At 44.4% G+C, this 12,394-nt stretch overlaps 2 protein-coding genes across 2 annotated transcripts in view; one reads left to right on the plus strand and one right to left on the minus strand.

Moving 5' to 3' along the window:
• Positions 1 to 10,825: 10,825 nt before the first annotated feature.
• On the minus strand, positions 10,826 to 11,840 carry LOC149748923 (uncharacterized). Its single transcript, XM_089912624.1, is given in 8 exon segments — positions 10,826 to 10,948; positions 10,950 to 11,021; positions 11,023 to 11,076; positions 11,078 to 11,238; positions 11,241 to 11,375; positions 11,378 to 11,417; positions 11,419 to 11,528; positions 11,750 to 11,840. Coding segments are annotated over 8 exon segments (786 nt in total).
• KIF27 (kinesin family member 27) overlaps positions 10,833 to 12,394 on the plus strand; it is a 91,845-nt gene continuing 90,283 nt past the window's right edge. The window contains exons 1-2 of the mRNA XM_089913058.1: positions 10,833 to 11,039; positions 11,395 to 11,538. The gene's annotated coding sequence lies outside the window, so the exon portion shown is untranslated. The remainder of the gene's footprint in view (positions 11,040 to 11,394; positions 11,539 to 12,394) is intronic.

Consider the following 12,394-nt stretch of genomic DNA (forward strand, 5'->3'; position numbering starts at 1 on the left):
TTTCTTCACTTTTAAGAAGGGGCCATGGGAGAAGATCCCTCTTCTTCCTCTGAGCAATGTTCTGCCTTAACTGTGATACCTGAAGCTGTAAACGATTGTGTGGAGCCAGAGCCCTCCTGAACCTGCCCTGCCTGAGTCCAACCTAGCTATGGCCTTCATTCCTGAGATAATGAGCTCAGCACCTTATTATTGCCATAATTTTGAATTAGTTTTCTGTAGAAAGTATCACAGTTAATAGTTTCCAATTTAACCTGCTCTTACAAGCCTCCAGGAAGCGCAAGCAGAACAGTTGCTTAGACCTCAGGGCTGGCCCAGCTCCTCCTCCTGTCGCCCTTCTTGCTCCTCTCCCTGTCCTGCCCACCGCTGTACCCTTTCCCCTGCTTCCTGTCTTTTCCCTCTTCTCCCTCCTCCCCACCTCTCCCTCTCCTCCCCTCTCCTTCCCCCTCCAGGCTCAGCCAGCTCTGGGCTTCCTGCTTTCCCCATTTACTTCTCCATCATGTAAAAGACAGGGAAGGCAGTTTAGGGCTGTATGGTGCTCCTTGATGTCCAAGACGCAGCTGTCTTTTCTCTTGTTTACACTGAGCATAGCCTGGACTCGCCATCCAAGGTGTCTGCGTTCTAATCTAGGCAGCAGGGTTGAAGAAGCTATGAAGTTGAAGAGTGCAAGGGTTGACAGAAAGGCTCTAGCAGTTACCACGTGCAGTTTTGCTTTCATTTCACTGACTAGAACTTAGTCACATAACCACAACTTACTGCCAGGGAGGCCAGGGAACTATTCTCTATTCCAGGCATTGGGTACCAGCTAAACTAAGGAATGTGGATGAATATTAAGAAACAGCAAGTTTTCGTCACCATGCATGGATTTTATAGTTTTCATACCTGATACAGACTAAGAATTTAAATAACAATTCACCTAATGGTTTTAACAGCCAATGATGCTCACTTTCCAGATCCATTGTTTCATTAGGGATTGCAAAATAGTAATATTCTAATTCTAATATTCTTGGTTGTGTGAGCCTTGCACAGAGAGAACTTCTCTCTTGATGGATTTCAGGATAGACTGAGGAACATAATGAACTTGGAGCCACAGCTCCTGAAGTTCCAGAAGATGAGAATGTAGAAATAGGATCTAGAAAGTTTTCTGGTTATGTTGATTTATTGTGCATGCTAATCTCAAAGACAATTAATGTAAATGTGCACAGTTCCTGGAGCCCTTCCCCGCCCTCCCCATCACAGCCCTCCATTCAGGGGAGTCCTTTGTTTACTGTCATTAAACCAGTTCCCTAGCAGAGATCAAACATTAGTTCTGATTCCTTGGTGACTGTTTCCTTTAATAGCTTTTGCTTTGTAACAAACTCAAAAAGCATTTTTTAAAAACATATTTCATTGATTTCTTTAGGATTATTTGGTGGTTTAGCCGTGGTACCATGTCGATGTCCTCCAGCCAAAGTAAACAGGTTGGGTTAATTACTTGTTGCAGCATGGGATGTCTCAGTAAGAGGATGCCTTAGGACAGGGTCTAAGGAAGCAAGGTTCTCTCTAAATTGGATGCCATCAGCCAAAGGCAATTCTGCCTTTGGCTATCTCAAATCTTATCCATAAGGAGGGCAGGCTGAAGCAAGGAAAAACAGAAATTGGTAAAGAAGCATCAGTCACTCATTTCAGCCAAGATAGTAGGATGTTTGGTTCTGTGTGTGTGGCACAGTAGCCTAGGCAAAATTATCAAGTGGCCTTATTTTGTCTCACTTTATCAAGGTCTCTGAGTAACCTTGTCTGAGATTATGTTCAACAGGCGAATACCATGGCATAGCTGTGAGTGCCAGGGCAGCTTTTGTCAGGGGCTGCTTTTGTTCCTTTCTCAACCTTTAACTTCTCCCTGATTAGCACTAAAGAAATTAATAGATTTCATTCAATTCAGTCCAGAAATCAATTAATGAACTCCTTCACTGTTCCTCTTCCCTGAAGCTGAATGGATAATGGTTTAATAATCCAGTTGCGGAGGTACAGGTTTAATGAGCCACAGTACGTGACTTGAGGCAACTACACCTTCCTTTTCCTTGTAGCTCTATGACTCATCTCTCTCTCAGTGTGCTTAGATCAGTTTTTTCCTTTTTTCTTCTTTTTTTACTTTGTTTTTTTATTCTTAGCCCTTTCGTGGATGTTATTGCCAAAGAGAATACCTGAACAAGTAAGGAAATTGACCTCATTCAGTTAATTGCAATATGAAGAGCACCCCAGATGCGAAGATCAGGGTTTCTTGGCAGGGTGGTGTTGCCCTAGTCTTTTATAGGGAGGAGTAGACAGGTTACAGGTGGGGGAATTCACAGGTGGGTTTGTTTTGCAATCAGGAAGCATCTCAGTTCCCTGAAGAGGAAATTTTTATCTTTGTGTCTAGCTAGTTTGAGGCAGACAGATAGTTCTAATCTCAGCTAATCATTCACGAGACAAAGAATGAGGAATTGGGGAGTCTGTGGCTGGCCTCCTCAACAGGTTTGGGTGAAAGGGGAAAGATCCGTGTTTGGTCTTGTCACAGTCACAAGTCAAGCAGGGAGACATGAGAAAGAGTCGACAGACAGTCTTATCTAAGTCACATGGAGAAGGGTCATTCTTTTGGGTAAACTGTTTCCCAGAACATAAAAGGGTGGGGGATTTCAGAAAACAAAAAGTTAAAAGGTTGAAGGGATTTCTTTTTATTCTTTTTAAAAATATTTATTTAGTCATTTGGCCGCGTCGGGTCTTAGTTGCGGCATGCGTGATCTTCATTGTGGCACGTGGGATCTTTCGTTGTGGCATGCAGTCTCTTTAGTTGTGGCTTGCAGGCTCCAGAGTGTACAGGCTCAGTAGTTGCAGCACATGGGCTCTGTAGTTGTGGCATGTGGACTAAGTAGTTGCAGCATGCGGGCTCAGTAGTTGTAGCACACGGGCTCCTGAGTGAGGGCTCAGTAGCTGCGGTGTGCAGGCCTAGTTGCCTTGCGGCATGTGTGATCCTAGTTCCCTGACCAGGGATCTAACCTGTGTCCCCTCCATTGAAAGGCAGATTCCCAACCACTGGACCATGAGGGAAGTCCCTGGAGGGATTTCTTTTTTTCTAATTTTTAAAATTAATTAATTAATTAATTTTATTTTTGGCTGCATTGGGTCTTCGTTGCTGTCCGTGGGCTTTCTCTCGTTGTGGGGAGCGGGGGTTACTCTTTGTTGCCGTGTGTGGGCTTCTCATTGCAGTGGCTTCTCTTGTTGTGGAGCATGGGCTCTAGGCGCACAGGCTTCAGTAGTTGTGGCTTGCGGGCTCTAGAGCACAGGCTCAGTAGTTGTGGCACACAGGCTTAGTTGCTCTGCAGCATGTGGGATCTTCCCGGACCAGGGCCTGAACCTGTGTCCTCTGCATTGGCAGGCAGATTCTTAACCAATGGATCACCAGGGAAGCCCCTCTGGAGGGATTTCTTAATGTCACTGTTTTCTGAAAGTACAGAGCTCAGGTAAAGTTCAATGTTGTCACCATCAACCCTTTCTTGTGCTTGTGCGTTTTTTGGGAAAAAGATAAGCTGCCATGGCCTAGGCAACATTTGTATTTGCTCTCAAACCATGGGAGGTAATGATCCTCAAAGTAAGGAAGTCCAGAATTGTGAGTTCTCCATAGTATAAAGTATCCAGAGTTAAGATCCAAGGGTCTGGGCTGCCCTAAGGGGAATCACTGTATGCTCACTCCCTTGGTTCTGTCATCAGCTTTTGAACAAATCAGTTAAAATCTCTATGCCTATTTAATTTACATATGCAAGAGGATAATCTGAGTCTGATTTTCTAGTTCTCGTTCCAGTTTTCTTTTTGTATCATTTTGTAAAATATATGCATGTCTCATTTACAGGCTGCAGTAGGATGATACCGTGGTGGTTAATTTTGTGTCAGCTTGACTAGTCCAAGGTGCCCAATTAGTTGGTCAAACACTAGTCTAGATGTTGCTGTGAAGATATTCTCCAGGTGTGATTAACATTTACAATCAATAGACGAGTAAAGCAGTTACACTCCATAACGTGGGGGCTTCAGCCAATCAGTTGAAGGCCTTAAGAGCAAAGACTGAGCTTTTCAGAAGAAGGAACAACCCTGCCTCAAGGCTAAAACGTAGAAACCCTGCCTGAGTTTCCCACTTGCTGCCCTGCCCTGAAGATTTTAGACTCAAGACTGTAACATCAGCTCTTATCTGAATTTCCAATTTGCTAGCCTGCCCTACAGATTTCAGACTTGACAGCTCCCACAATCACATGAGCCAATTCCTTAAAATATATCTCTTTCTCTCTAGATAGATGAATGGATGGGTGGAGAAATAGATAGACATATATAGATTATATGTCTATAGTTAGATCTACATATCTCTCTCTATATATATATTCTGTTGGCTCTGTTTCTCTGGAGAACCCTAATACAGGTATGAATAAATAAAATGGCAAAATAATTTTTGTCTAACTCAGGGAAATCAAATATAAAATAAGAAATTGATAAATGTATAATGGGACTAAGTAATTTTTAAGATTCCTTTCAGGTATAAAATTTGCTGACTAGGGCTTCCCTGGTGGTACAGTGGTTAAGAATCCGCCTGCCAACTCAGGGGACATGGGTTCGATCCCTGGTCTGGGAAGATCCCACATGCCGTGGAGCAACTAAGCCCGTGCACCACAACTACTGAGCCTGCACTCTAGAGTCTGTGTGCCGCAACTACTGAGCCCCTGCGCCACAGCTACTGAAGCCCGCATGCCTAGAGCCCATGCTCCGCAACAAGAGAAGCCACCACAATGAGAAGCCTGCACACTGCAACAAAGAGTAGCCCCCGCTCGCTACAACTAGAGAAAGCCCACGTGCAGCAATGAAGACCCAATGCAGCCAAAAATAAATTTAAAAATTAAATCTTTAAAAGAGAAAGAAAAAAATCAAGCGTGGTTCCTGTACTAACCGTATTTCAGGATAACCTGATAGTGGGAAAGCTCTTCTTTATAGAACAATTCTAGCTAATAAATGCAAAAAAGAATATTAGAATTAGAACATTACCATTTTGGAATTCCTACTGAAATAATACCTCTGTAAAATAATATCAGTGGTTGTTAAAACCATTAGGTAAAATGCTGATGGGTAAATTTTAAAGGGATGGATTAGGCTGAAAGCACCTGAACTCACTAATAATCTTAACATCACCAGAAGTGAGATACTCAGACATCATGTACCTCCTGGTGTGTTGCAATAGGGAAGTACACAGCCCTGTATTCTTGCCAGAAAAATTGAGCCTGAATCTAATCAAGAATCTAGATCTACAAGTTTACAGGAAATGTAGGAAAAAAGAGGAACAAGTTAAATGGCAACACAAAGATGCCATCGCCAAATATAGAATGTGAGATGTTCTAAAGGACAAATGGCACAGTTTCTTCAACAAATAAGTGATTAAAAAAAATGGTGAGCATTGGTGAGGATGTGGAGAAATTGGATCCCTTGTGCACTGTTCGTGGGATTGTAAAATGGTGAAGCTGCTATGGAAAGCAGTACGGCAGTTCCTCAAAAAATTAAAGATAGGATTACCACACAATCCAGCAATTCCATTCTGGGTATATACCCAAAAGAACTGAAAGCAGGATCTTGAAGAGATAGTTGTACACCTTTGTGCTTAGCAGCGTTATTTTCAATAGCCAAAAGTTGGAAGCAACTCAAGTGTCCAACAAGAGATGAACGGATAAACAAAATGTTATATGCATACAGTGGAACATTAGCCTTAAGAAGGAAAGAAATTCTGACACATGCTACTGAGGCAAGAGACAGATGGGCCCTCAGGGCAGACGGTTTGCGTTTGTTCCTTATAGACGGATACTCTGAGATGGGAATAACAGGACAACTGAGAGAGGAGGCTCAGCCCTGCCCAGATAGAAGATAAGAGACCTCATTCTCGAAGTTAGAAGACCTTCCTGACTACACATGTGCAGAAAGGCTCCTTGGAGGTCAAAAGGGGAGTCATGCCAAGTGACCAAACCTACGCATAGGCCTCGTTGGTAGAATCCATCTTGGCTAAGAGATGCATGCACAAACATGGGAAAATCCTGAGATACACCAAATATGGACTCTGAATCAGACAAATCAAAATGATTGGTCAAAAAAAAAAAAAAATGATTGGTCAAAAGAAACATGGAAGAAATGCCCCATATAAGTGATTTAAACTGCTACGAGGGCGCAACTCTCTCTCTGAGCCTGCCTGTGTGTCTGTCCACACATACTGTACTTTTTTTTCTCTTAATAAATACTTTACTTGTTTCACTACTTTCCGTCTTTGTGGGAATTCTTCTTCTGCAAAGACGTAGAGCCAGGGCCTTGTCACTGACCACTGGTCTAGTGGCTAGGATTCAGTGCTCTCACCGCCACGACCTGACCTCAGTTACTGGCCGGGAGCCGAAATCTCACTTCAAGCCGCTGCAGGCCAAGGCCACCCAAGATCACTACAACATGGGTGAAGTTTGAGGATATTTTGCTAAGAGAATAAGTCTGTCACAAAAGGACAAATACCATATGAATCCACTTATATGAGGTACTTAGGGTAGTCAAATTCATAGAGACAGAAATTAGAATGGTGGTTTCCAGGGGGGGAAGGGGTGAATGGGGAATTGTTGTTTACTGGGTATAGAGTTTCAGTTTTGCAAGACAGAAAGTTCTGGAGATTTGTTGAACAGTGTGAATGGACTTAACACTACTCAACTGCATACCTAAAAATGGTCAAGATGGTAAATTTTATGTTATGTGTATTTTACCACAGTTTTTAAAAAGGTGGAGGTAACTGTTACTAAAAGAGAATTAAGGGACCTGTCAACCAAATGCTACATGTGAACCATGTTTGGATCCTGATTTGAGTAAATACAGGGAGAGAGAAAGATGGAGAGGGGAACAGACAGAGAGAGAGAAAGATGTACATTATGTAGAAAGCTATAGCTGAGCTCAATCTTTGAGGAGGCAGTGTTGACTTTGTCATCTGACACATATAGGCTTCAGTCTTGCCTCTGTCACTTACCAACCATGTAGCCTTGAGCAAATTACTTGCTGTCTGTTTTTTAGCTTTTTATTTCCATAAATATTTGTTGCATCTCTGCGACGAGCTTAGTATTTACTATGTATTAAACGCTGCTCAACTATGGGGGCATAAAAATAAATAATATATGGTCTCTGCTGATGCTGGAGAATAAAATGTGAGGCAAGAAATAGCAGGGATGAGTCTAGAAAGGTAGGCAAAAAGTAGATTAAGGAAGGCCTTTGTATACCATGTCGAGAAGACTGGACTTTATCATGAGAGCCGTTTTATCTTTTTCATAAAAGAGCCATGCAGTTTATACATTTTAAAATTTGTCCTCTATGTTTATAAAAATGTGTTATAAATTTAAAAAATTTAACTGCAATTCAATAAAAAAACTCAATGGAACTTTCTTCTGGAAAATGTCAAACTGATTCAAAAGTTCTTCTGGAAGAGAAATGCTAAGAATAGTCAAGAAAGTTACAATAATGAGGAAGGGCTTGCCCTATCAGCAAAATATACAGCAAAATGTGCAAATATACAGTCTGCCTCACTGAATGCTTGCCCGTATTACATTATGAAGAGATGTGGCCAACTTTATAGGCGAAAATGGTTTATCATTTTAATTTTTTAAAGTATTTATTTATGAGCTTCCCTGGTGACGCAGTGGTTGAGAGTCCGCCTGCCGATGCAGGAGACACGGGTTCGTGACCCAGTCCGGGAGGATCCCGCATGCCGCGGAGCAGCTGGGCCCGTGAGCCATGGCCGCTGAGCCTGCGCATCCAGAGCCTGTGCTCTGGAACGGGAAAGGCTGAGGTGGTGGGAGGCCCGCGTACCGCAAAACAAAAACAAAAACAAAAACATTTATTTATTTATTTTTTTTGGCTACGTCAGGTCTTAGTTGCAGTATGCAGGGTCTTTGTTGAGGCATGCGGGATCTTTCGTTGTGGTGCAGGCTCTTCACTGCGGCATGCAGGTTTCTCTCTAGTTGTGGTGTACGACCTTCTCTCTAGTTGTGGCTCGTGGGTTTCTCTCTAGTTGTGGCATGCAGGTTTTCTCTCTCAAGTTGTGGCACGCAGGCTCTTCATTGCGGCATGCAGGTTTCTCTCTAGTTGTAGTGTACGACCTTCTCTCTAGTTGTAGCTCGTGGGTTTCTCTCTAGTTGTGGCATGCAGGTTTTCTCTCTCTAGTTGTGGCACGCAGGCTCCAGGACACATGGTCTCTGTAGTTGTGGTGTGTGGGTTCCAGAGTGCGTGGGCTCTTGTAATTTGCAGCATGTGGGTTCTCTAGTTGAGGCGCACGAGCTCAGTAATTGTGGCAAGTGGGCTTAGTTGCCCCGCAGCATGTGGAATCTTAGTTCCCCAACCAGGGATTGAACGTGTGTCCCCTGCATTGGAAGGTGGATTGTTTACCACTGGACCACCAGGGAAGTCCCTATCATTTTAATTTACATTGTTTTGGTTTATTAGTGAAGTAAAACATCACTGACATGTAAGCCAGACTTCAGCTTTCTTCTAATCCTCTGCCTTCTAGGTTCACGTGGTTTTGTCCAGCACCAAACTTGACTTAGGGGCTGGCAGATCTTTAAGTTGCTACAAACAATCCTCTGTCACAAATACCTCAGTTAGCAATGTAGACTTTACTGAAGATTTTGCAGGGGAGAGAGAGGAAGAGGTTCACCTTCCTCACAGCATGCAACCTAAAGATCTCCATTAGCCATTTCTGTTCTCCCTGGAATTCCTTTATCAGCTATCCTTTCCCTCTCTCTGATTCAGCTTCTTCCCAGCATCTTGGGCTTCCTCCATCTTTCTCATTCCTTCTCAAGAGCAGTCAAATAATTCTCCTGGTTCATATGCGCAACACCATCTTCTTCTCTGAAGCCTGGGTACCTACCAAAGGTCAAACCCAGGAGACTTAACTTCCACCTGGGTGTAGGCTGGCAAAGCATCTTCTCTGCAAACTTAACTTCCACCTGGGTGTAGGCTGGCAAAGCATCTTCTCGGCAAAAGAAGTCTTTCTCTCTACATGGATTTCTCATTCCAGCTGCTGAGTAGTAATATTCTCCATGACGTCACAGAAATGGTATAGGCAAAGGGCAGATTTGTGGTCAAGTTTGTGTCCTGCATAGATCACTATAGCAGGTGTGCAGGAAGGATTTGTGAGGGCAAGATGGGAAACACAGGAAGATCACAGGTTCTTGCCCTGCCAAATGGTGGGAGTGCAGGCTGCTGCACTCCAGCGCCCTCCCTGCACTGCTATCCAATTGCTTTGCTTCAGTATAGAGAGGCACATGCAGCCTCTTCCCCTAGCCCTGTCCAACCAGAAGGCCAGTTTCCCCTTGGTGCCACTCCCCCAGGCTCTCCAGGTCACTCTTAGAGCCTCCTTTGACTTAAGAGAGATGCCTCTTACTTGTGAACCCTCTATTCCCCACTCCACAAGGACCAAGACCCCATGACTCTCCTTCAACACCCCAAGTCCCTCTTTATAAGGGCTATAAAAGGAGATAGGATTGGAGTTGGAATGGAATTAGTTTTGTTCTGCTGTAAGTCCTGGGGGTGAAGGGGGTGATAATGACTGGTGTCTACAATGTGGGGAACTTAAGTGACCCCTTCTCTTCAACTTTGGACTCAAGACACCAATTTGGGGGCAACAGGAAATGTCCCATTCCAATCCTGTTAGGCATTTGCTGACCTCGTCTGCAGACATGTGGCCTCCTGAAACCTGCTGCCTAGTCTTCCCGGGAATTCCCAAACCTAAATTGTTACTGTTATTCATTGCAGTTTTGTCAGCAGACCAGTCATGATGGGCAACTTTTAAAAAAAAATTCTAAAAGTGCAACATAATTAACAAATTCACATCTTTGGATTTTAAAAATTCAAAATAATTCAATTTAATAATTTAAGCAGCTTTTTTTTCTGCTTTCACTTTTAAGTTTTATGAGAGAAGGACTGCTTTTTGAAGATACTTAGATGGTGCTATTAAAAATGGGAGGCATTGAGGCATTTAAAAGTAAATTGGAAAAGTTAAACATAGAATTACCATATGACCCAGCAATTTCATTCCTAGGTCTATACCCAGAAAAACTGAAAAAAACAAAACAAACCATTAAACAGATACTTGTACATGATGTTAATAGCAGCATTATTCATATTATTCCCAAAGTGGAAAAAAACCCACATATCCCTCGGCTGATGAATGGATAAATAAAATGTGGTATGTCCACATAACGTAATATTATTCATCCATAAAAGGGAATTAAAGTTCTGATACATGCTACAACATGGGTGAAACTGGGAAACGTTTAGCAAAAGAAGCCAGACACGAGGCCACAAATTGTATGATTCTATGACTATGAAATGGCCAGAACAGGTAAATCCATAGAAACAGAAACCAGATTAGTGGTCGCCAGTGGCTGGGGAAGAGAGGAATGGGAGTGACTGCTAACTGGTATGAGGCTTTCCTTTTGGGGTGATGAAAATGTTTTGGAAATAGGTGATGGTTGCACAACATTGTGAATGTCTAAAACGCCATTGAATTGTACATTTTAAAACGGTTCATGTTATGTTATGTCATGTTATGTTATGCGGACTTTTATTTAACTTCAATAAAAATAAACGGAATTGGTAGCTAAAATATTGAAAGCAATGTGAATCTTTCTCATATTCATCTTACAAACTCCTGGAGAGTTCTCTGGCTCAGCACTATGAGGGGGTCCCTGGGTAGTATTTACTTTGGAGCTAATCTGGGAGGCGGGGCCTCCAGGTGGCCGGCTCTAGGCTCCTCCCTGACGGGGCGGGGTCATGGGCGGGGCTTGGCGGGCTGGGGCGGGGTCTGGGGAGCTTCCGGCCGCCCTGAGGGGCGGGGCGCGTCAGCGCGGGCTTTGCTGGTTGCCGGGAGAACCCGCGACAACAAAAGGCGCGGGCTGAGGCGGTAGATGCAGCGCGGCGGTGCGAAGTGAAGGCGAAGAGTCCTGCGCTGCGTTAGCCGCGGGAGACTGGGGTTTCTCGAACCGGTCAGTGAGTGGCAGGCGGGTCGGGCCGGGCTGGCGGGGTCGGCCCTGGTGCGGCGCCGGTCAGCTCTCTGAGCCGGTGTCCCCGGCCGGCCGTTGGGAGGAGAGGGGGCCGGCCGGGGGATTGGGAGCCTCCGCGGCTCGGCTGGCGGGGAGGGCGGTCGGGGCGCCCGCAAGGCGGAGCAGTGCGTCCGAGGGGCCTGGGCCTATGCTGGGACTCCCAGGCGAGCGGCCGGGGAAGTTGGGTGCCCCTTGAGGTAGAAGGGCTTGGAGAAGAGGGACGCGCGGGAACCCCGGGAACCCCGGACCGAGCCTCACTGAATCGGATCCTGTGTATTTCTTGTTTTCGTGCTTCCAGCTGCGGTATCTGAAGAGGGATGGAAAGGCCCACCTTCCTTGGGGGTTTTGTTTTGTCACAGGCCTCCTTTTTCCATTGCGGATGTTGAAACTTCGGTGCATTATAAGTTCTGCGGAAGTCTGAAAGACCCCTCCCTTAGAGCAGGTGATAATTGAGAAAGAAAGGGTGCCCAGATTCTTTCTTTGAAACACTTTTAAAATAAAACTTCGCCCACTCCAACTTTAAAAATCTTTGTTGTTTCCCCTCTGCTTCCTGTCTTCTCCATCTGTTCTGTATGCATTTGGGGCCTTTTCTGAGATCCTTATGAGATTCACTATCCACTTGCCAGAAAGTTTCTTAAGAAAATATTACTTACAAACTACAATTTTTAGACAGTCACTACTTATGAAAAGCCAAGGGCACAGGATGGCAACGGTATTTGGAGACACTTTTCTGATCAACGGCATGGCATCAGTGATCAAATATTTCTCCTTCCTTTGCTCAGATTTCAAAACTCCATTGAGTATGCCAGCCAATCAGATTTCACCTTTCTTTACATTGATTGGTGAGATTAATACGTACGCTTCTGATGGCTGTAATTGATCAGAATCTGAAGAAGTATAAGTGCTATGGATTTTTTAAAAGACATGTAAATTCTTTTTTAAATTTATTTATTTATTTATTTTAGCGGTACGCGGGCCTCTCATTGTTGTGGCCTCTCCCGTTGCGGAGCACAGGCTCCGGACGCGCAGGCTCAGAGGCCATGGCTCACGGGCCCAGCCGCTCCGCGGCATGTGGGATCTTCCCGGACCGGGGCACGAACCCATGTCCCCTGCATCGGCAGGCGGACTCTCAACCACTGCGCCACCAGGGAAGCCCAGAACCATTTATTTTTGTTTTGTTTCTTTAAACATTTTTGAGTATCTTTTTTAAGTTTTATTTAGTTTTTGGCTGCGTTGGGTCTTCGTTGCTGTGCGCGGCCTTTCTCTAGTTGCGGCAAGCGGGGCCTACTCTTCGTTGC

The sequence above is a fragment of the Delphinapterus leucas genome, chromosome 6 (genome assembly GCF_059928025.1).
Source record: "Delphinapterus leucas isolate spDelLeu-1000000601 "Yukka" chromosome 6, BTC_Dleu_Yukka2, whole genome shotgun sequence".
NCBI classification, from domain to species: domain Eukaryota; kingdom Metazoa; phylum Chordata; class Mammalia; order Artiodactyla; family Monodontidae; genus Delphinapterus; species Delphinapterus leucas.